Genomic DNA, 25,633 nt, shown 5'->3' with positions numbered 1-25,633 from the left:
AATAACCTGACCAGACAATGAATTATTTACAGCCATCTCTGACTTTGTAGTAACTTTGGAGTAGATGTATGTGATTTTATCCATGAAAAGTCTAACAAACTGGTCACAGTGGGCTTCATTCCTTGATTTTCTAGGGCAGGAAGTATGAAAGTCAGAACTCATTAGAACAGATCAGGCCTAGTTTAAAGATAACAATTCTCAATAATTACTAACATAATCCATGTGCTTAGCTCATCCTTTGTTTTTACATAAGAGAAGCATAACATTCTTTTAAAATGATTATTAGGGAAGTTTCCAGTCACTACAAACTGTTTGACTAGTTCTGAGGTACTTGCAAAATCAGAGTAAGGGTATTTCTGTAAGCGATACAGAAGCAAAACACAGCTAATAGCATGCAGTAAAGCTCTCCACACAAGCAGTGGGGAGAGCTTGCAGGGGGGTTGCGGGGAGAGTGGGCTCTCCCAGTACAAGAGCATGCAGCTCGCCCTGAGTGGCTGGAACAGCTGCCCACATGATTACCGGCTCCATCACTGAGCTGATAGGGGCATCAGGGATTGAGGGCCTCCTGGCCCCCGGAAGTCCCAGAATGCCCCATGCAAGTGTGTGGGGCATTCTGGGAAGTCCCCCAACGCTGGAAGGCTTGTTGTAGTCTCCCAGTGGAGGGTGTCCTCATGAGTTGCTGCGGAGCCATGCTGCAGCGACACACAATCAGGTAAACTGGGTTAGTGGAGCGTTTGCTCCACAAACCTCGTTTTATGGGGGTGGTTGGGTGGGATTAAGAGGACTTGCCACCAGGAGGTGGAAGCCAGACTGGGCTCCCTTAGCCCAGTTTCTACCACGTGTGAGAATAGCCTCAGTAAGTTCTAACATCTTTATGAAGGTACTGTAAATCATCATTATCCAGAATTATGGTGTCACTATTATTACAAATGGGAGTTCTGAATGTGTCCCTTTAGAATGGAATATACTGAAGATTTAGACAAATTGTAGTGCTACTAAAAACAAAGATTTTTCTTACTCTGGAGTTTGTCCAAAAGTTTAGATCTGGAAGTTGTTCCTTTCCCTTCCCACTCTGCTTTTGCACGCAGATCTTCTGCATGACTACACATCAGATATCTATTTGTATATTAAAAGAAACATACAAGATTAAATATTTCAGAACTACAGGACTTCCCAACTGCTACCACATTTGACCAGATGCCATTAAATCTTATTTGGCACTTGTATTAGTAGAAGTGCTATTAACACAAGACCTTGAATTTTAAAGTCTTTCAGGCTTTAAATTATGTTTTCTCTGATTAACAAAGCCCAAATGCACTGATTTTTCAGGAACTTCACATGTCTAATTAGCTATCTAGAGATGTTGCTTAAGTATGCAATTGGTGGGGAATCAACAGCTGAGCTATGGGAATACAAGGCCATGATACCAAAACTGCTTTTTACAACCACTATAAAAAATTGAAGTCCCCCATACAAATTAATTTATCTGCACAACACAAATTCTAATCCTGATCAGTAACTAATCAATGTGACTTCACTTTTGATAAATCATATAAAATGAAAAGATGAAGGGGGAAATGAGATATCGCACTTAAAGCTCTCAGAAAGTTAATAGTTTAAATAAAAATGGCAAAGCCTCCTTTAACAACGTACCGCACTACTATATATTTATATTTAAATACTGAATGTGAATTATTTGGTAGAAAGATGCAAAGGAAGTATATTTAGATATGGACTCAACCATTCACTGCAGAAGCAGAACAGGCAAATGACTGAGCCCAAATGGAGAAGCACCAGACACCTGATACAAGCATAACAGAAGCATTCAACAATCAAGGTTTGTAATCTGGTGAGTCCTTAGAAAATACTAGCAGTGGTCTCAAACTACAAGCACTTACCCACTGAGGATGTGAATGCGCTCTGTGTTGTATTTCAGTGGTGTCAACTCACAGCGTAGAACTTGAAGAGCCTCCAGGACTTTACCATCCTCCAGATATTCCAGATACTTTTGCTGCAGCAGCAAAAACTTCATCCTCTGACATGACAGAAAGCAGCAGGTCAGGAGGGTGGGGGGGGGGGAATGGACTGACAAATTTCAGAAAACATTTGAGCCTAAACAAGAGAGTATACACCATTGCCCTCTAGAAATACATGTGCTTTCATGATGTAGGAACATTCTGAAAAGCCTGTCAGCACTGACGAGACACACTAGTTGATATTACTCTTAATGGCCAGTAATACGGACTGCACAGATTTATATCTCACTTTCCAACTATATTCAAAGCTACTTAAAACAAAAAAAATTCTAAACATGCAGTTACAAATACTCCGAATTACAGCAAAAGAGGGACACATGTCGACACCAGAGGCAATGGGAGAAAAGCAAAAATCAATAATCATGATTAAAAGCAATCTTAAACAAGTAAGTCTTAGGCACCAGTGGAAGAACATTAGAAGGGGCTTAAAAAAACCACTGAGGGCAGGTAGTTCCACATTTTGGCACTGCCACAGAGAAAGCTCTCATCTACATGCCCAAACATGCTTTTGTTAGCTGTGGTAAACACAGGAGGGTCTCTTCCTATTACTTTAGAAAGAGGGCAGGTTCATATGGGTGGAAGCAATTTTTAGGTACCCTGAGTCTAAGCAGTTTAGACTCTTTAAAGGCAATAACCAGCACCTTGAATTGAACTCAGAAGCATACAGAAGCCAGTGTAACTGGAGCAATATTGGTGTTACTATAGACCAGGAGTGCTTCTGCCTTTCCTGGATTAAGCTTAAGTTTATTACCCAACATTAAGAATTTCACAGCCTACAATCACCAGTTCAGCTCCATAGGACCAGACTGAAAGGAGAGTGAGCCAAGTACCATCAGCATATTTATAACATCAAACTCCAAACATCTGGAAGATCTTCCCCAGAGGTTTTATGTAGATAAGAAGTAAGATTGAACCTTGAGAAATTCCATATTCCAGCATCACCTTCCAAAACCTAACCCACTCTAGGGAGGACCAGAACCACTGCAAAGCAGTGCCTCTAGTACCCGTCTCTGAGAAGTGACCCAACATGATACAATAGTTGTAGTACTGAAAAAGTCACTGAGAGGGCCAGCAGAACCAACAGAGACACACTCTCCCTCCTGTCTAGTTCCCCAAGTAGTTCATCAATTAGGATAACCATGGCAGGGCAGAACAGAGCAGAGCAAGATTGGGCTGGTCTGCACTCTTCTTTTTTGTCCCAAAACCAGACCCAAAGCCAGACTGAAAAGATCCAGATAAATTAGTCTCACCCAGGAATCCTTAAAGTTGGGTCACTTCCATGAACAGAGGCACCTGGCAAGAATGGTATATTTGAGATATTGCCTGGAGAGTATTTAATATGGTGGGTAGTAGAAGAGGTCTCACCACCACTTTCTACAGTCAAGATGGAACACTACCTTCTTGTAGGGGAGGAGTGACAACATTACCCACCCATTTGGTTGTTTCATCTCTTGCTAATTTAAGTAATCATGAGGGCAGGGGTCAACTAAACGCAAGGGCACCACATTTCCAATACTCCTATCCCTCTCTTCACTATTGAAATGTATCCATAGAGTTGGTGAGACCACATCAATTGACAAGTATCCACAGAAAAAAATGACTTGCATGATATAACTACCAAATTATCTTCTCAATCTTCCTCCGATTTCCCACATGGAATAGTGATGCTCATTAATGCTCTATTATCATGCTAAGCATAGGATGTCCTCAATCACATTTACCATTTTAAGAAGTATTTGAGATACAATGACAATAATGAACACCAGACCAGAACAATCAGCCCAGAAACTGGATTTATACATTTTGGATCTCGAATACATAAAGGCAAACATTGCAATCTGACAAAACAAGATATAGGAACAGGCTTAACTTAAAGTATTTTGCAACTTGGCCTCGAAGAACAGCAATGAATACCAGCTCTCTACATTTACAGCTCACTTAGCAGCCACACTCATGGAGATAATCAATATAGGCCATTAGCAGCAATGTGACAATCATACATTTTGGAAGTTGGAACTTGGATAGAATATAGGGGTGTGCATGGAACTGGGTGGTCCAGTTCTGTTCAAGTCGACCCGGACCGGGCTAGTTTGGTCCGGCAACCCCTCGAACCTCCCACCGCCCGGGTTCAGTCTGGAGGTGGGGTTTCCGTGAGGTTTTGTTTTGTTTTTTACTTACCCCCTCCGGGGGAGTTGTCCAAGGTGGGTGGGTGGGTGTCAGCATAGATTCCCCCTCCCACCGCCTCCCTTATGCCATCAATTGGCTGTTCGGCTGCTCTTCGGCCATTCCCCCTTGGCACGGCGGTCATTTTGGAGGCCGCTGCACCTGCACAATAGGTCTCTGTGTGGCCTGGCCACCCACAACACCCCAGGGGTGTGTGTGTGTTCAGTCTGCAGTTGGACTAAATGGGATGGTTCGACGTCGAACCTGTTTGCATATCCCTAATAGAATAGAGGGAGATGGGGAGAAGAATACTTGGCACTGGGTAGTGAAAGCTCAAGTGGCATTAATGTAATATTACTGCAGCACCATCAAACTACATGGTATTACCAAGAAAAAGGAAGAAAAGGGTACGTCCCCTACTCCAAGGAACTTCTCTAGTTTTGACAGAAGAGTAACAAAAAGAGGAGAGTGATACAAGTAAGGAAAGAGTGGCAAGGCTAGTGTACCTAAAATATTACCTCTCCCCACATAACACTGCCCATCCTGATTGGTCATCTAATGGTGCCTTCTTGTGTGTTCCGCTAGTCATAGAAGTCCAGTTGTCAGTGATACATGAGTGTGGTTTTCTATGGTGACACCCAGTATGTGGAACTCCCTGCCACGGGAGATTAGTTTAGCACCCTCCTTCTCGGTGCTTTGCTGTTTAAATATTTTTTATTCCAACAAAATAGTGTTGAGGTTATGATATTCTGCTCTTTGTGGGGGTGGTTAATAATATATTCTGCTGCTTTATAAAATGTATTTTATTATTAGATTGGGTTTTGGGGGCAACATCCAAACTTTTAGTGGAGCAGTGCTTCATCAGAAAAACTCCCTTCATGAATGGAAGGAGCACTGCCCTTGCGCAAGGACCATTTGTATGAGCAAAATGCTCCTTCCGCTAAGAGGCCTGGAGGTCACCCATTGCTTACTGTTTTGTGTTAGCTGCTTTAATTACCTCTGCATTTGAGGGGGAAAGCAGGTTATACATTCTAGCAAAGCAGAATCTAACTAGAAAGCTAATACTGTAATCTCTCAATGTTATCTTGATTTCTAGAGTTACCAGTTGAATCCCTACTACAATTAAAAACAAAACTGAGATAGTGACCTCAGTTTCTGCTTCAGATCTGCAACGAATTTAAATGTCACCATATTTTAAACATTCATATATTTGAGCAAAGTCATCTGCTATATGCTTGCTATGGAGGCATATACACTGTCATTCTACATTTTGTTTATATGTGGATCTTGGAGATGACACTGCAAAACTTTTAATAACTCACTTAATGTAAAGTTATTGAATCATGAAGAACAAGAAGGCATCACCCTGAATATCATTCGCTCTTGGAGAACAGCAAGCAACACACATGCTCACTATATAAAAAACAAAAAGCTTTATTACTTGTTTTGAATCCTATGCCTATCATACTGTTCTGAGGGAAATCCCACTTTTCTCTAGCGCTGGTATCCAGACTATCAGTGGCAGCTGATGACTTGAAGATGTTCATGGAACTACATTCTTCCCTACTCTATTAAGAAACACCAGCCATTCACTGCATAGATAAAGGAAATGACTTCCATGTGAACATGGCTTCCAGACCTTGTTCCATCAAACCACTTCTCATTTAGTAATTAAGCCATACCAGAAGTACTTGAATTTGTGCATTGCCAGAAACTAAACACAAATACACCAAAGATTTTACATTGTAAGGGAATATTTGCTTCTGATTGGATGCACCATTGCATCTACCACCCCTAAACAGACTCCCATTCAAGCCTCTCAAAAACCAGAACACTCTTTTCCTTAAAATTGTAAGAATTATTTTAGGCGCCTGGCCAAAGAGAAAGTAGACTTTGAACTAGGGCCCACAGCATTAAAGAATCTACTTTCAATGTTATAGCTCATGTTTGGAAATGTATTCCAGCTGTATGTACTGGGGGGGGGGAGGGTTCCCAGTGCAATATGCAAATATTTTTGGAACATTCACTGACAGATTCTCCATCAAAACATGACCACAAGAAAGCTAGGCAATACAAAGCAAGCAGTGAAATTAACACCTTGATTTTCAGCACTGAGAAACCACAGTGAGACTTCTTGTTCACAAAAGGAACTGGGTGGACTAAAACATCCCATGCCCTCTCAAGTCTTCAGATTTTAGTAATTTTTCAAGAAACTGCCCCCACCCCACACAATGAAATTTAGTACAAGGCAATATCTTCCTTCACTGAGACATCTATTTAAAAATGTGTTTTTGATGTAACCGTGGTCTCACATGACCACAAGAGAGTAATATTTATTTAATAAAAGACTGAAATGAATAACAGTATTAAATTGATATTTTAAGAGTGAACAAAAAACTGAATCACACAGAGTCCAAGTATTCAGAAGACAGAGACATAGTTCAGGTTGAAAATTGACTCTGACTGTTTTACAGCTACTTCCTAACACCACACACAATCATTTTATATGTATAAGCTAAGATTTTGGCCAAAAAAACACAAACCCACTCTTATGTGGGCATATTTTCAACAGAACTACATCTAATATCATAGTTCACATGTTCATGGGATGAAATCTCCAAAACATTTATAGTGGAATAGGTCCAATAGATACTCTGCAGCTTGTCAGCAAGGTAAAATGCACGTAAATGGTTTTTGTAAATTTTTAGAGCACCTAGCAGTTTGAGATACTGCATAAAATATCATCATTAATAAATGAAATCAACTGATATATAAGAATACTCATAGTTAGGGGAAATGTCTTAGTCTTTTCCTCCTTGTTCTGGGTACTCAGTTTTCAGGTAAATGATCTTGCTCAGTGTTCTTGCACATGCACAAACAGCCAAAGAAAAATATTTAATTTTACATTGTTCTCCTTTCCCTCAATATACAGTAATTTCACTAATGAAAAACTCATGGCAGCAGTATGACCAGAAGTTTCCGATTATGCTCCTACATAGAATAAGTACTTTGGCTGCAAACTTGTATGTTTAATTGTTAAAGCAACTGGTTTGTATGCACATATAAATAGTAAGTTAGGAACAGGAAACTTGGCATAATGATTGTATTTATGTAGGAGGACCTTGTATGACTACATTCCACTCAGAGATAGCAGACCATATCATCACATGACTCACTCTTCAAGCTCTGTCACCTAATTTGAACAAGCTGAATATAAGTTTGAAAATCCAAAACAAACTAACCAGGCAGTACAGTTGTACCTAACTGTATTTCTCCCTCTCCATGGCAGAGGAGGCTCTGAGCTTCAGCCACAACAGTCTGGCCTCCTTTGCTCAGTATTCAGAAATTTTGACATCCAGCATTGCAGAACTATTTTCAGATGCAGCACACGTGCACTAGTGACTATTAAAAACTACATAACATAAATGTTTCTCTTACAACTGATTATTTCTGGAAGACCAAAAAAAAGCTATTACAATTACACTCTGTTTACTATATCAATGCAACTTTGCTGAGGTTTGTCCATTTTGTAAGAATATCTACACTTTTAGAATATCTACATGGTTCATAATAAGACCAAAATAATCCATTACTTGATCACAGATGGGGGAGCCGACCTGGCTTGTATAACTGAGACCTGGATGGGGAAGGCTAGTGGCCCAGTTTGGGCCCAGCTTCTCCCACCAGGCTACTCTGTTGTGGAGCAGGCTAGGGAAGTGGGCAGGGGTGGTGGAATGGCTGTGTTCCATAAGAATACGATCTCCCTTACGAGGGCCCCTATGCAACAGTTGACTTACAATGAGTGTGCATTTCTGAAACTGGGCACTAGGGATAGATTGGGGATTCTGTCAGTGTACCATCCACCCTGCTGCCCAACTGACTCCCTGAGCTGACGGAGCTAGTCTCGGAGTTGGTGTTGGAGTTACTCAGACTTTTAGTGCTGGGGGACTTCAATATCCATTGTGAGGCTGACTTGTCTGGTGCAGCTCAGGCGTTCATAGCAGCCATGACAACTATAGGCCTATTCCAACTAATTTCAGGACCAACTCATATTGTCAGCTACACACTCAATTTGGTCTTTTGTTCAGATCAGGGGGGTGTTCCGTTGGTGGGGGGGTTCTGTGGTTTCACCATTGTCATGGACAGACCACTAACTGGTTAAGGTTGGTTCTACAACCTAGCCCTGCAGGAGTGGAGGACCTATCAAGATGGTGTGCCCGAGACGGCTGCTGGACCCAGAAGGATTCAAAAAAGCCTTGGAGGATTTTGATGTTGGTCCTGCCAGTGATTCCATCAATACCCTGGTGAGAACCTGGAATAGGGAACTCACCAGGGCAGTAGACATAATCGTTCCTAAGAATCCCTTCCGACCTGTTTTAGGAGTGGCCCCTTGGTATACAGAGGAGTTGCAGGGTCTGAAGCAGCAAGGAAGGTGACTGGAGCACAAGTGGAAGAGAACACAGCTTGAAATTGACAGGACACAACATAGAGCCCATTTGAAGGTTTATGTGGAGGTGGTGCATGCGGCAAACAATCAATTCTGGTCTGCACGCATTGCTTCTGCAGGTTCATGTTCAGTAGAGCTGTCCCGAGTTGTGAGGAGTTTGATTTAGGCTCCTTCCACTTCAAACCAGTCCCCAGAGACTTTGTTCTGCTGTGATGCTTTTAATGGGTTCTTTGTGGACAAATTCTCCTGTATTCAGGCTGACTTGGATTCCCCTGTTTCTGTAAAACCTATGAAGGGGGTGTCCAACAATCTCTCTTGGATCAGTTTCAATCTTTATTTTAATTTATTTTTATTTTATTTTACATTTTATATCCCGCTCTTCCTCCAGGAACCCAGAGCGGTGTATTACATATTTAGGTTTCTCCTCACAACAACCCTGTGAAGTAGGACACATGTGATGCATGAGGACGTGGACAAGCTGCTTGGGGTGGTGTGGCCTACCACTTACTCTCTAGATCCTTGCCCAACCTGGCTGCTTCTATCTAGCAAGAAAATGTTGGAGATGGCCTAGTTAATATCATTAACTCATTGCTGAGGGAGGGTAGGATAACTCCTTGTTTGAAGGAGGCAATGATTAGACCATTTCTTAAGAAGCCTTCCCTAGATCCCTCAGTGATGGATAGTTATAGGCTGGTCTCCAGTCTCCCATGGTGGCAAGGTGATTGAGAGAGTGGTGGCTAACCAGCTCCAGGCAGTCTTGGAGGAAACTGATTATCTAGACCCATTTCAAACTGGCTTTAGAGCGGGCTATTGGGTTGAGTCTGCCTTGGTCGACCTGATGGATGACCTTTACCAGGGAATCAACAGAGGGAGTGTGACTCTGCTGGCTCTTTTGGATCTCTCGGCGGCATTTGATACCATCGACCATGGTATCCTTCTAGATTGCCTGGGGGAGTTGGGGATAGGAGGCACTGTTTTGCAGTGGTTCCGCTCCTATCTCTCAGGCAGATTCCAGATGGTGGAGCTTAGTGACGATTGCACTTCAAAACAGGAGCTATTATATGGAGTCCCTCAGGGATCCATTTTGTCACCAATGCTTTTTAACATCTACACGAAACCACTGGGTGAGGTCATCAGGAGATTTGGTGCAGGGTGTTATCAGTATGCTGATGACACCAAATCTATTTATCATCATCATAATCATGATCAGGGATGTGCATGGACCGGTCAAGAGGCCATTACAGAGGCCTCCGAACTGGTTTGAAATTGGGCCAGGCCGGCGGCAGGGGGGGTATCTCCCTTTAAGGGGGGGTTGCACTTTCTCCTCCCGCCGCTTTTCCCCACTCTGTTTCTTTCAAAAGTTTTGGGGGCAGCAGGGTTCCTCTCTGCCACCCCTGCCCCCATTCTTGTCCGGAAAGACTGGAAGTAATGAGCGTGCGTGCTCCCGCCACGTGTGACATGCGCAGCGGGCGCACACACATTCATTACATCCGGTATTTCCAGACAAGAATGGGGGCAGGGGCGGCAGAGAGGAACTCTGCTGCCCCAAAAACTTTTGAAAGAAACAGAGTGCTGGTGGGGGGAAAGCGGAGGGAGGGGTAAATGCAAACTCCCCCACCCTTAAAGGGAGACCCCCACCAGCACCACACCACACCTCCACGGTTTCGTGCACATCTTTAATCATCATCATCATCAGGAAATGGCATTCACTCCCTAAATGCCTGCCTACTGGCACTAATGGGCTAGATGAGGGATAACAAACTGAAGCTGAATCCAAGCATGACGGAGGTGCTTATTGTGGGGAATTGGAATCTGAGGGATGAGTTAGATGTTCCTGTGCCGGATGGGGTTACACTCCCCCAGAAAAAACAGGCACACACCTTGGGAGTGCTCTTGGATCCAGGCCTCACCCTGGTATCTCAGGTGGAGGCTATGGCCATGAGCTCTTTCCATCAACTTTGGCTGATTCGACAGCTGTGTCCATTCCTTGAAGAGAATGACCTCAAAACAGTGGTGCATCAGCTGGTAACCTCCAGGCTTGACTATTGGAAAGCACTCTACATGGGACTGCCTTTGTACATAGTTTGGAAACTTCAGTTAGTTCAAAATGTGGCAACTAGACTGGTCTCTGGGGCAACCCGGAGAGACCATATTATGCCTGTTTTAAAACAGCTGCACTGGTTGCTGATCTGTCTCCGGACAAAATACAAAGTGCTGGTTATTATGTTTAAAGCCCTAAATGGCTTAGGTCCAGGCTACCTTAGAGAGCGCCTTCTTTTGAGCCCCACTGCACATTGGAGGTCATTTGGAGATGTCTGTCTCCAGTTACCACCAGTATGTCTGGTGGCGACTCCGTACCATGTCTTCTCTGTAGCTGCTCCTGGCCTATGGAATGCACTCCCAGCAGGTATCCGAGGTTAGGTTCGCTGTTGGCCTTCAAGAGAGCCCTAAAGACGTAGTTGTTTGGCCTGGCCTTCCAAGGTTAAGTATTTTTAGTTGGCTTTAAATTGTGTTAACATTGTTTTTATATTGTTTTAAGTAGTGTGTTTTAAATGTTTGTTTTTATGTTTTTTAAACTAGTTGTGCACCACCCAAAGCCTCTGGATGGGGTGGTTTATAAACGTAATAAATAAGTAAACACACAACAGTTTTCACATTCTACATGAAAAGTCCAACACTCTCCTGTTGCACAGCTCATTACATTTTGAGGGGCCTTTCTGACACGAGTTTCTCTCTTCATGAAAGAATACAACGAAATGAAAAATATGTGCATCTTTTATGTGAGGAATTAATATGTGAGGAACAATCTGAACACAAGCAAAAAAATTTGTATGGGTTCCTCTTGAAAAAACACACACCCCACAATGGACTTTGTATTTTGACACAACTAACTTAAACCAAGTTTTAATCAGCAACCAAATTTAGCAAATGCATTCCATGACCAAAGTTGTAATCTGCTACCAACCCCTTTGTGTGCTCAACCTGGTTCAATGCCTTTTAGCAATGACAAAAAAGAAAAATGAGGACTCTTTCATACATTATGTCTATCTGATACAATGTAACCCATTGCACAGATCTAAAATGGGTTTCACAATATAAATTATCTGCTTTTAGCACTGAAAGCAGAGTTCTGCACTAAACAGAAAAAATGACCCTTAGAAAATTTCTGCATTCATTTAAGGAATATGTGTTTAGAAGGCATTACAGGTTCTCTTCTTATAGAGCTTTTCCGAGCTAGATAACCATGGTCACTGCAAACTTCCATCTAATTTCATCTTTCCTTCCCCACCCCCTTCTCATTCAGGCTTTCCTGCTCATTTCACTTCTCTTTGGTCATGTGTCTGGAGTTATACATGGTCACTAAATGTGTAAGCAATGCCTAAAAGAATTCATAGTTTTTTTTTAATCTTCAGGAACTTTTATAGAGGATTTGAAGTTACAAGAACTGTGTTGAAAGAGGTAATTGGGAAATTAAACAGGACAAAAAACCCATAGAAGCTATAAGTTAACATTAATTTTATTGGCAGACAAGTTTGTACTAAAACAGACTAAAAAGAAAAAAAAAATAAAGCTGCAGAAGCAATAGCAGTTTTCAGTCAGACATAACTATTTAGGCCGTTATGCCATTGAGTCGGTGTCGACTCCTGGTGACCACAGAGCCCTATGGTTTTCTTTGGTAGAATACAGGTGGGGTTTACCATTGCCATCTCTCTCACCATGGGTGATTATGCCTGTCAGCATCTTCCTATATTGCTGCTGCCCGATATAGGTGTTTCCCCATAGTCTGGGAAACATACCAGCGAGGATTCGAACTGGCAACCTCTTGCTTGCTAGGCAAGTTACTTCCCTGCTGTGTAGTGGCAAAATGCTTGACTAACAAGCAGAAGGTTGCCGGTTTGAATCTCCACTGGTACTATATTGGGCAGCAACAATATAGGAATATGCTGAAAGGCATCATCTCATACTGTGCAGGAGGAGGCAGTGGTCAATCCCTCCTGTATTCTACCAAAAGAGAACTACAGGGCTCTGTGAGCACTAGAAGTCGAAATCGACTTGCTGGCACACTTTAAAGGTATAATATTTAACTATGGACAGGTGCATTAGCTCACGATTAAGACTGTGAGATATACCATGAAACCTTTACATAGCTTGCCAAGCTAAACTCTACCCCTAGATCAGTGATTCTCAAACTTGGGTCCTCAGGTGTTATTGGACTTCAACTCCCATAATCCCCAACCAAAGGCCACTGAGGCTGGGGATTATGGGAGTTGAAGTCCAATAACACCTGAGGACCCAAGTTTGAGAATCCCTGCCCTAGATGGTAGGGGAGACACCAGTGAGACCTCTGTGTTACTTGGTAAAGGAGCAGAGAAGCTTGGAGAGGTAGGGAAACTGCTCTATGCTTTAGTCAGAGTTTATAAAATTCACTTTGGGCTACAGTCTTGCACAGTGGTTTGTGGCCACTCCGTAACTATGATTCAGGTATTCAGATGTAACATCGTTATTAACAAAAAACAAATAATGGTTATGCGCTCTGTGTAAACATCAGTCATTAGCATACAAAAAGCTTAAAACTAGCAGTTCATCCAGCAGTACCACTTTGATACCAAGTTGCTAACAGAGACAAATAATTATTCTCCCATTGCCTTATATCTAAAGAGCTCTAAAGGTCAAATGCTATACCTACAGAAATTGGACCATCATTTGTCCTGGAATAACCTCTTAACTCACTTCAATCTTGAATTATTTATATGATCAAGTAGTGATCATGTAAATAACTGATAAAACCAAGGCTGAAACAAGTTAAATGCGAGTAAGATTATGAACAATTTAAGGTCCTTTTAACCACACCTGTTTCACAAGAGTGCTAACAGAACTTGTAGAATAAGGAGATCAAAAATGCTGGATCCATTCATAACCAATAGAACTTGAAGTCAAGACAAAACCTCTCTCAGTCAAAGTTCCACCTCTAAATAGGAGAGTACATCACTCACTGAAGCCCTTGTGGGCATTTAAATAACACACCACACAACATAATCAATGTATTTACTGCAGACTCACAAACAAGATTTGGGGGAGGGAGCAGAGTGGAAGGTAGTAATAATATTCCCCATTTCAAAAATCTAAAGGCGAGTCATGCAGTAATTAACTGAGGGTGCAACCCCTTCCTCATAATTACAGCAAACAATGTGGGAAACAAAAAGCCTTCCAAGAAATAAAAACAAAATGACACCACACAGACTGGAGTGGAGTGGGACAAGTGATGGGAAGAACTTTAACAAGCGTCTTGAGTTTTTCTAGGAAAACCCACTTCTCAATTTATGAATCAGGGCTATGGAACATGGACTAACAAGTGGCAGGCCTGCTCAACTTTGGCACCCCAGCTGTTTTTGGACTACAACTCCCATAATCCCCAGCCACAGGGGTCAATATTTATTATTTTATTATTATTTATTTATTAGATTTATATACCACCCTTCCAAAATGTCTCAGGGTGTTTTATAGCACGATAAAAACAATTAAAACAAGTTAACATTTAAAATCAAACTATAAAAACAGAATAAAACCAATTAAACAATACAAACAGCTAAAAAACCCTGGAAATCAGGGCAGCAATTCAAAACAGTTTGTCAATCATTTAAAAACCCTGGAAGGCCAGGCCAAACAGAAAGGTCTTAAGGGCTTTCCTGAAGGACAGTAATGTTCTCAAATTACAAATTTCTGCCAGGAGTGCATTCCACAGCCCAGAAGCAGCTACAGAGAAGGACCGCCTCTGTGTCGCCACCAGACGAACCGGTGGCAACAGGAGCCGGACCTCCTCAGAAGACTTTAACGTGCGTTGGGGATCATGTAGAAGGCACTCTCTAAGGTAACTCGGACCTAAGCTGTTCAGGGCTTTAAACGTAATAACCAGCACTTTGTATTTTGCCTGGAAACATAGCAGCAGCCAGTTACCTGTTTCAAAACAGGCATAGTATGGTCTCTCTGGGTTACCCCAGAGACCAATCTGGCTGCCGCATTCTGAACTAACTGAAGTTTCCGGACTACATACAAAGGCAGCCCCATGTAGAGTGCATTTCAATAGTTGAGCCGGGAGGTTACCAGCTGATACACCACTGTTTTGAGGTCATCCTCTTCAAGGAATGGGTGCAGCTGTTGAGTCAACTGAAGCTGATAGAAAGCACTCCTGGCCATGGCCTCCACCTGAGATACCAGGGTGAGGCCTAGGTCCAGGAGTACTCCCAAGCTGCACACCTTCTCCTTCTGGGGGAGAGTTTTTAATAGCCAGGGATTATGGGAGTTGTCAGCCAACATTTGCAAGAGGGCCAAGGTTGAGCAGCCCTATCTAGAGTAACATGAATGAAGGAGCAACAAAGGGGCAAAATTAAGCACAGGGCTTTAATACAATCTAAGCTTAGTTTCAATTTGTCCTCTGCATCTCTCAAACTTGCTGCACCAACACTGTGCTTGGAGACTGTTTGGCTGTGCTCAATAATGTTTGAGCAGTTCCTTACACTAGGAATTATATATTAATAGCTCAAAGCATACTGTCTTCCACAACCAATTTTTCAATTGTCAAAAGTCATTAAATTTAATACACCAAAAAGATTAATTATGGAATGTCCTAAGAATTTAAAAAGTGTTGTATATTGAATGCTGATCAGAAGCGCAAGTTTCCTCTTGTTATTGAAGTCTAATTATTGGACTTGGATCCAAGTAATCTAATCGCAGAAATTCTGAGATTAGGCACAGTCCCATTTAGAAGCTTTGAGCAAGCTCATCTCAATCCCAGTTCTCCCATTATGGGTAGTAATGGTCAAGCCTGCAAATAAGGTATTTCACAAAACAGCATTTTACTTGTGTAACACAAATGGATATGGATATTTATTATTCTTTAACTACTATGACATTTTTTCATTCTCAATTTCCAATTGCAATTTAGTGATTTAAGATGGAATCTTATAATAACCATACAAATTGACAGCTAATAAATACTGTTCAGTTAATCTTGCCACTCTTTATAGAAAGTGTACTTCAAATTAGCTGGATGACTATTTGCAAGCTGGGTCACCCATTAATAATAATAAACTTTGTTAATCACTGATAACATAACAAATTGTTATCTGGGCCATTAGTCACCTCTTTGTAAGCTATACAAGTGACTCTCTGCCATGTTCATCCTAGCTGATGAATTCCATCTTAGCAAGGAGGGGGAGAAACTATGGATACAGATTCTTCAGCCAGCTACTGTCTGTCTCCATTTTTAATTTTTTGAAGAAGTTTATCATAAATTGAATATATGTATATCCCATGTTTACACAAAATTCTCAAAGCAGTTTACATAGCAGAAGGAAGAAGATGGCTGCCTAGCACAAAGTGGCTCATAATCTAAAAAACAAAAAGGAGACACCAGGAACAGCCACTAGAGGATAATATGCTGGGATAAATGGGGACAGTTGTTGTCCCCCTTCTAAATATAAAAGAGAGCTATCACTTTAAAGGGTCCTCTTAGCAGTTTGTTGAACAAATGGTCACTTAGCAGCTGAGGAATGGAGCCCCAGAACTCCATTCTGTCACCAATGTTTTTCAATATCTACATGAAACCGCTAGGTGAGGTCAACAGGAGATTTGGTGCTGGGTGTTATCAGAATGCTGATGACACCCAAATCTACTTCTCCCTTTCATCTTCAGGAAATGGCACTCATTCTCTAAATGCCTGCCTACAGGCAGTGATGTGCTGGATGAGGGATAACAAATTGAAGCTGAATCCAAGCAACACGGAGGTGCTCATTGTGGGGGCTAAGAATCTGAGGGGCAAGTTAGATCTTCTTGTGCTGGATGGGGTTACACTCCCCCGGAAGGAGCAGGTGCACAGCTTGGGAGTACTCCTGGACCCAGGCCTCACCCTGGTATCTCAGGTGGAAGCCATAGCCAGGAGTGCTTTCTATCAGCTTCGGCTGATTCGACAGCTGCGCCCATTCCTTGAAGAGGATGACCTCAAAACAGTGGTGCACCAGCTGGTAACCTCCCGGCTCGACTATTGCGTGGGGCTGCCTTTGTACGTAGTTTGGAAACTTCAATTAGTTCAGAATGCAGCAGCCAGACTGGTCTCTGGGGTAACCCAGAGAGACCATATTACGCCTGTTTTGAAACAATTGCACTGGCTGCTGATATGTTTCTGGGCAAAATACAAAGTTCTGGTTATTACCTTTAAAGACCTGAACGGCTTAGACCCAAGTTACCTCAGAGAGCGCCTTCTTCTGCGTGATCCTCTCCGCACATTAAGGTCATCTGAGGAAGTTCGTCTCCAGTTACCACCAGCTCGTCTGGTGGCAACTCAGAGGCGGGCCTTCTTTATAGCTGCTCCGGGGCTGTGGAATGCGCTCCCCGCGGAAATCCGTAATTTGAATTCTCTATTAGCCTTCAGGAGAGCCCTTAAAATGTATCTGTTTGGCCTGGCTTTCCAGGGTTTTTAAATCGGTTTTAATACTTTAACCCGGTTACAGGTGCTTTTTTAAAAAAATTACTGCGACTGTTTGTTTTAAAATGTTTTTAAATTGTTAATTGTTGTTATATTGTGTTTTTTTATTTTTGTTTTAGCTCTTTACTGTTTTAATGGTAAACCACTCTGAGACATTTTGGTAGGGCAGTATAAAAATCAAATAAATAAGTAAATAAATAAATAAAAAGAATCTATAAATTTAGCCACATTGAGTGCTCCATTTGGAGTGGAAAGGAAGGGAAAAAATTCTGAAGCACATATATGTTCTGGGGCCCTTACCAATCCACCATTCAGCAGGCATTATACTAGAACTTGGCTTGTGGCCTTGGCTGATAAGATCAAATGGGGTAACAGAATCCTATTGATATTATTAGACCAGGGGTGGACAAACACATTGTGGCTGGGGATGATGGGAGTTGTAGTTCAACAACAGCTGGAGAGTCAAGTTTGCCCATCCCTGTGTTAGATCTTTCTGTGGCCTTCGACAGCAAAAGATGCTGGTGATGTGACTGATGGTAAGCATTATTTGGTTCTGATTTTTCTGTTTAAGAGTCTAGAGTTTGATGGAAGACATAAGTCACCCCCCAAATCTTCCCTGTGGGCTCACACAGGAGTAAATAGTGCAGCTGGGCCAACATATATGAAAGAATGGCATTAATAGTCATCAATATGCTGCTGACACAAACTCCACCTCATATCATTCAATTCCAGTCCTGTAATCTTAATGCTCTCTAAGCATCTCTAAGGCAATAGAAATTCAGTCATGGGCAGTGTTCCCTCTAAGGTGTGCACACGCTCACACGGTTTTTGATGTCTGCTCTGTTAATTTTAGATCCTGCTCAGGTTGAATCAGGAAGGCCCCATTCTGAATGCATGGGCACACACACTACCTTGATACTGCCACCCACAACAAAATTCATTCCGTACACAGTTGAAAAAAATTAGAGAAAACACTGATCATGGTAGTATACTTCTGAATACCAGATGCTGGGAACATACAACAGGGGAGGGCCACTGCCTGTGCGCACTGTTCCTGGGCTGTGTAGAAAGAGCTGGCTGGCCATTGTTGGGAACAGGATATTTAGCTGGATGAGTCTTGCTCTGATCCAACAGGCCTCTTCTTATGAAATTAGATGCAAATAAACCAAATAAAACTGAATACCCATTAAAAAAACTGTAATAATAATGAATGGCAAATCCTTCAAATGGGACAGGGGGTGATAGGTCCATAGCCTGGATATACTTTTGAATCGTCAATGTGCTGGATACCTAGGCTTTTGTGTTTATTTAGCTATATAGGCTGCAATGGTGACCAGGAATACTTTTACCAACTTAATCTGATGAGACAGCTACTGTTCTTTTCAACTAATAGAAATTTGAGGATCCTACTGGATCAGACTAACTATCCATCTAGTCTCCAGTTCCCACAGTGGCAAATCAGACACTTCCAGGAAATCCATAAAGAAGCATGAAAGTAATAACTCTTCTTTGCAATTGCCATTCAGCAGCATACTGTCTTCGAATCTGGACATTCTATATAGCCATTAGTCACAATGGCTATACAAGATCTATAGATGTGGACCTAGTCACTATCATTTATAGCTTTGTAATCTGAAGTACACAATCCATAATCTTCTGCTAGTACAGAACACAAGCAACCTTCGCCTAATAGAGTTTGGTCTCTGGGAACATGTAACGTTGGCACTCCATCACCCACACTGGACGCTTAAGAGTTTGATGTGTACCTGTATGATAGCTAAAGTTTCAAAAACATATTTGATGCATTCACACTTTACATGTTTAGATGTACACCTAAAAAGCAAACAGTGTGAAGTGGACTCCACTGGCACAATTCAAGGGGCTGGTTTGAACATTTAAGGTGGCAATCCTGTGTATACATACTTGAGTAAGTCCCACTGAACTCAGTGAGGCTTATTTCCAAGTAAACACACAAAGGATCCAGCTGTGCTACACTAAATGGCCTGAACTCAACACATTTGAAAGATTTCCTTCCTAAATGCACATAAGGATTCCCCAAAAATCACCTAAGCACATTGTTTTAACAATATCTTGTTACATACCATCAGAACATAGTTTGCATGTAGAGTACTTAACTGTGACTGACCCACAGTTCCACTACTTTACACTCACAGATGAAATGCCTTAACTCATAAGAAGTTTTCCTGAGAAAATAACTTAGGACCAACAAAGGTATCAGTTGAAATCCTATTATAGTTAATGCCTCTCTCATATGAAGCACAGAAAGTTCACATAGTTTTGAAAACAAATTTTCTTAAAACTTATAATACCAAGGACACAATTTAAGATTTTCCACAGTTGACAGTTCATCTTATTTTTTTCAAACCCTTTCTTTAATCTTGACTTGCAAGGCTGTCAAGTTTCTTCCTTACAAAATGCTTCATAAAAAACAATGAGAACAAATATTTTTTCCACCACAGCCATGATGGAACAGCCAGTTTCGAATCTTACATCCCTCAGAGCTGATATTTTAAGCCATTAATTTTTAGGATATAGAAAGGTAGACTTACTTCCCTTGGGTAGCACCTGCCTGGTGCACTTTAGGACCCCTCAAATTAATCAATCATTTATTCTGAACTGCCTCCAATTGTACCAGATCGTTATATCTCCAGATCTTAGCCACACATAAGATTTCCAGCTAGAACCTATTCTTGAAAAGGCAGAAATATTTCCTACTCGATTTGTGGGTCTTTATATTTTTCCATCTATTTGCATTTATTTTACCTACACTAGTTGTGCAGAATATCAGGAATGTTTCCAATCTATCCAAAATAGTTTATGTAGAGGGAAGTACTAGCCTCTCACAATTTGGCTCAATACACTTTGGCCTTCACATACATGAATTCTAAAAAATTCTAAAAAAATTAAGTGTTTCTTTCTTGTAAATTAAACATCCATAGATTAGATTACCAATCCTAGAATTAGTGTTATGATATTTATGTAAATAAACAGAAAATTGCAGAGTGTCTTGTGCAAGTGGGAAGGCATTTCTACTTATACACCGTGCCCCCCAATTTCTACCGATTCCCCCTCCCATTGCAGTCTCCCGCAGTACATCCTGCATTATTCTGGAGTGTTCTCCAACCCTCAAGAGCAGACACAGGAGGGTGCAGTGGGAAGAAGAGGCAGCTGTTTTTACATGCGCAGAGTCCCACTTGTGCTACTTTAGAAACAGATGTATGTGCATTTATAATATCTGCTAAGATAATTCTGGCTGTCATCCTATCAGCTGTTCACTCATAATGATCTGCTAAGAAAGTACAGACCTACTTGTCTGAGAGGTTTGGACATGGTTAGACTTTGACCTGATTAAAAGAACAAAATGCAGATACAGAAACCAAGTTTAACAAAACATCTGTTTTTCCACACTTCACTTCCTGTCTAGTGGGTGGGGGGGAGGGGGAAGAGAGAACAGGAAAATATCTTTTTGACAACAAATAAATCAACCTGAAAACTTAAGTAGATATCACTGATTGCTCACTGTTTTTATAGTCACTTCAGAAGCAGGGCCATTATATTTTCCACTCGTATGGGGGGTGGGGCGGGAGGAGACACAACTGTAATGACAGTGCAGCTAAATGTATGCAAAATTACAGTGGGAGGGGAGGAGTTAAGGAAGTTTTTCCATGCACTATTTAACTGAATGCACAGTATTTCCACAATAATGGAGAAGCAGGCACTGCATAATCAACCGCAATAATTTATAGATTAAAGGTACAGGGTATCTGTATGTTAGGTATGAAGGTATAAAATGATCACAAGCCTGGTTGGCTTTAAGCAGAAAACCACAGAGACTTAAATTCTAGACATATCAATGCATTTCAGTCAACTGAAAAAGAACAGTATTGTTTGCTCCTAGCCACTGGATTTCAAAGGACATTTATTCTAATTATTCACTCCTACAGTGATCATCTCTCCCTCACTCACTCAATTTTACTCGAGAGATTAGTTCAAGTTTAACTAAAAACTCTTCAAGTATTTTAGAACTAAGTTAAACGTGCAAAATATAGTTTGTTTATGCTGCTGCAGTGGGTTGTTCAAACATAGACACTCACTGGACTAAGCAAGTTTTTTTAGACTTCATTTCAAACATTACTTAATAGAATAGGTAAGGCAGGATACAGGAGGTAAGAATTATTGTTGATATAGATATATATTGAATTTGCTAAGCAGCATGCTTATGGCAACTCAAAAAAAAAAAAAAAACCCAACCCAAAAAACCACCAAATACCAACTACAATTCAAAAGTTTCTTACCACAATTGCATGAGGAGAGTGCACTAAAGGCTTAAGTTCATTCAGATCGTTCTCAGCCTACAAGAAGCAGTTTTAAAGAGAGAGAAGGGGAAAAAGCAAGATTTGAAAGGTATCACAAAGAAGTCTACAGATTCATAACCCCACCCCATGCATGTTTACTCATAATTAAGTCGCACCAAGTTTAACACATTTACTCCCACATATCCATGAAAAGGATTGTATCCTATTGATTAGATAGTTCCATGTTTCACATATTACCTTATCCCATTCTCCTTCCATGACATGATTGCGGAACTTGGTAGCAGAAGGATGTTCCAAGCGACATCCTGACTCTTGCATGAGAAGATCAACAGTCTGGCTGCAAAAGAGAGAGAGATAATTTTAAAATACATATATGACTGATCTTATTAGACTGAAGCCATCAATTTCAGACATAGTACAAACAAACAAACATTTATATACTACTTTTCAACAAAAGTTCCCAAAGCGGTTTACACAGAGAGAACAATAATAAAGTAATAAGATGGATCCCTGACCCCAAAGGGCTAACAGTCTACAAAGAAACATAAGATAGACACCAGCAACAGCCACTGGAGGGATGCTGTGCTGGGGTTGGATAGGGCCAGTTGCTCTCCCCCGATAAATAGAAGAGTATCACCACTTTAAAAAGGTGCTCAGTTAACAGGGGAAAGCATTTGAAAAACCTGGTTTTACCATAATAAAAACGAAACCTTGGTTTCAATAATGTTTTGCTACTTGAGTGCAGACATGTCCAAATTTGAGCACTCAGATCCACAAAGTTAGGTGTGTATTATAAGCTTCACTCAAATATAAAACCTATCTTTACCTATCAAGAAAACAATTGTTGTTTTTAGCAGCAGACTGTTTGTATGAAAGACAACATTTATTTATTTATTTATTAACATTTTATATCCCGCTCTTCCTCCAAGGAGCCCAGAGCGGTGTACTACGTACTTAGGTTTCTCCTCACAACAACAATCCTGTGAAGTAGGTTGGGCTGAGAGAAGAGTGACTGGCCCAGAGTCACCCAGCGAGTTTCATGGCTGAATGGGGATTTGAACTCGGGTCTCCCTGGTCCTAGTCCGGCACTCTAGCGACTACACCACGCTGGCTCCCACATAGCTGACATCAGATCCATCTTCAGACCTACTTACTGGACTGAGCCAATTGATGCACTTATTCCCAACATGCTCTCTGCTTTAGTGTCAGTTTATACTTCAGGTTGGATACCTAACAAACTAAGCCAGTCTACAAATCTGCAACCCTCCCCCAACACTTTTTAAACTAAAAATAGCACATTTACTATGGTGTAGTCTATGAATAGTCACGAGTTGTCGCCTGCTGCTGTAAACTTGCCTTGTGTCAGTGGTGTGCTTATTTTGTGTACTAAGTTAATTAAAACCAATCCATTCCTACAATGACACAAGCTCTTACAGCATACATGGGGCATTTGTTTCCCAAGGACAGACACACACATACATACATGACCCTCATAAAGTCTCAATATCCATCTTGTTGGCATTACATTGTACTTATAAAGTCGGGTTTGTTTTGTTAATCCCAATTGCTGATGTCCTGTATTTATTTGCTTTTCACCCTCCCCCACCCCAGCTGCATGCCTATTACTCAGCTCAAAGCACTGCAGTGCTGCAAGCTACAGAAGAGTCAACACATTTGACATTAATTTTTTAAGCACACAAAGTTAATTCGGAGGCTAAAGAGGAGGCATAGTTATACTTAAACTACATTTTAACATACTGTCCACCCACACAACTAGCCAAATATAGATACTTTATAGTCAAAAGGTTATTTATATCCTGGATTTTATTCTTTTGATCCAACACTTATGCTTTAGGCCCACTTAAACAAAGAGATGTCGATACTCCATTGTGTTTATAAAACTGCTTCACCAGAACTACCTCTATACAGATTCACCTTTAATAATATGTTGTTGGGCTGTCCTACTGTCACAGATGACAGAAGATCTACCTGTTCTCTTAGTAGGAAGTTCAGCGAACTAGGCCTGAAAAATAGGCCCCTTCATTGCACCGTCTCCATCCCTTCACGTCAGTGGATTTAGATGCCCCCCCACACACACACACTCAGATATTAAACTGCGACAGAATAATCTGTGGCAGGAATGGACCACCCCCCACCCCCCGCACTTCCTCCCTTCCAGAGAAATATGGACCAACACACACATACAGGAAAGTGCTGGCTTCTTTCCCTTGGGCACACAATGTGTCCTAAAATAAACAAGTCAGCCAGGCTTGCTATTCCCATCAGCACAAACCTAGATTCATTTAGTATCCTCCTCCCACCACCGCACTGTAAAGATTTCATCCGACTTTGCCCACAGCTGCAATAATAGACATTAACACACACAAAAACCCCAAAAGTGTCATCCACCCCCCACCCCACAATCTGGATCTCTCCCAAAAGGTAGCTTCACAGCGGCCAAGAAGAATGAAAACAACAGGGCTATCTAGGGATAACATAGCGGGGGGGGGGGGGAGAGATCGTATGAAGGGATCCCTGGGAAACTTAATCTCAGATGATGATGATGATTATGGGGGGGGGGGGGAGGTCGTCCTCGGCTGGTCGACTTACTTCAGGCCCAGCCCGTGGAGGTGCTGCCCGATGAGCCGGATCACGTCCTCATCAGACTGCGAGAGCCGCTTCTTCTTCTTCAGGGTGCTGCCGCCGACCCCGACGCTGCTGCCTCCCCCCAGCTCGGCGGCGGACCCGCCGGGGGCCGGGACCCCGTTGTTGACACTCGCCCCGCCGCCGCCGCCGCTATTGGCCGAGGGCAGCAACCCGTTGGCGTGAGCCAGCTGCTCCCCGGCGGTCGAGCCCGAAGAGGCCTCGCCGTTTTGGGCGCTGAGGCAGCCCAGCTCCGGACCCTGCGACGGCGGCGGCGGCTGTTGCTGCTGCTGCTGCCCCCCTCCTGCCCCGTTGGCCTGCATGGCGGCGCTGCTGCTGGTGGTGCTGCCGCTGGCTCTGAGGGGGTTGGCAGCAGGGGGGGCGAGCCCGGCGGAGAGCGAGGGGGACGGGGACGAGGTGAGGCCTGCTCTGCCCGCGGAAACCCCGGGCTCTCCTGCTCCCTCCGCCGCCGCCGCCGCCGGGGAGGCCCGCGCTTTCTTCCGCGGTGGCGGGGAGGCTCCGCCGGTGTCCGAGTCGGAGGAGGAGGAAGCGGAGGCCAGAGTTTCCTCGCCGAGAGCGGCCGTGGTGGTGGGAAGCCGGGGTGGGGGGGGGAGTGAGGAAGGGGAGGTGGGGGTAGGGTGGGAAGGGGGAAGAGGAGAAGGAGGAGGAGAAGGTGACGGGGGTGAGGAGCGGGGGGCCCTGTCCCTCTCCCCGGGGTCCCTCAGGCAGCAGCAGCAGCCACCGTCCGCTCTAGGGTCCCTCCAGCTAACGCTGCCTGAAGCCCCCCGCCTGGCAGCCCCAGGCGCCCGGCCCACTCTTCTCCACTAGCCGCTGGGTTTGTGGCTTCTCCGCCTAGCTGCAGCCTAATGGAGTCCAGGCCGGGACGTCACAGGAAATTCCTATACTGCCCCCTACACTCACTTCCGCCTCTGACTGGGGTAGACTTTGGGGTGGGGAGTCTATAGGGGCATGCCTGGGGCCAGTGGCGGAAGGGGCTCTGGCCTGTCTCCACAGCACCACCCGCTGGGCGGGCACAGACCCCGACTAGGGGGTCTTTTGTCATAACACCTGTCTGTGTGCGTCTGGCTGGCTGGTTATGATTCCACTTTGCCTAGCTCATATGCCCATATAGGGAGAGGCTGTAGGTGTATGTAAACACACACTCATTTTTACCTGATCCTAAATCGGGCACACGTAAACGAGAAGTAAGGTTTTTGTGGTTGGTCAGCTGCTTCATCTATGTGTAAGTGAAAAATTGTTGTTCTGTAGTTACTGGCTGACAATTAGACTAAATTACTTACAAGTAGTCCCATTGAAATTAATGGGACAAGTTAGTCATGACTAACATATTTCATTAATTTCACTTGGACTTCTCAAGAGTAATGTAGTCTGGCTGGCAGCAGGTTTTTATTTTTTTTAGGCTGAAAACTTTTCGGTTCTGAACAGCAAAGACCCTTGGCATCCTAAATGTTGATTTGATTTGTTAGTCTCAGGTGCAACAAGACTCTTTATTTTTTTGATTCAA

General features: G+C 42.7%; 1 protein-coding gene across 2 annotated transcripts in view; it reads right to left on the bottom strand.

Annotated features, from left to right (window-relative positions):
- Positions 1-24,931, bottom strand: part of WDR26 (WD repeat domain 26) — a 58,048-nt gene extending 33,117 nt beyond the window's left edge. The window contains exons 1-5 of one of the 2 annotated variants that reach the window (XM_053308043.1): positions 24,076-24,931; positions 21,703-21,802; positions 21,445-21,501; positions 1,899-2,035; positions 1,019-1,116 (exon numbers count right to left, since the gene is read on the bottom strand). In XM_053308043.1, coding sequence (XP_053164018.1) covers positions 1,019-1,116; positions 1,899-2,035; positions 21,445-21,501; positions 21,703-21,802; positions 24,076-24,431 — 748 coding nt within the window. In that variant the 5' untranslated portion in view covers positions 24,432-24,931. The remainder of the gene's footprint in view (positions 1-1,018; positions 1,117-1,898; positions 2,036-21,444; positions 21,502-21,702; positions 21,803-24,075) is intronic. The other variant, XM_053308033.1, reaches the window with a different exon arrangement.
- Between the last annotated feature and the right edge of the window lie 702 nt (positions 24,932-25,633).

The sequence above is a fragment of the Hemicordylus capensis genome, chromosome 1 (assembly GCF_027244095.1).
Source record: "Hemicordylus capensis ecotype Gifberg chromosome 1, rHemCap1.1.pri, whole genome shotgun sequence".
Taxonomy (NCBI): domain Eukaryota; kingdom Metazoa; phylum Chordata; class Lepidosauria; order Squamata; family Cordylidae; genus Hemicordylus; species Hemicordylus capensis.
The sequence above is the reverse complement of the archived record's forward strand: the minus strand, read 5'-3'. Positions and strand labels throughout refer to the sequence as shown.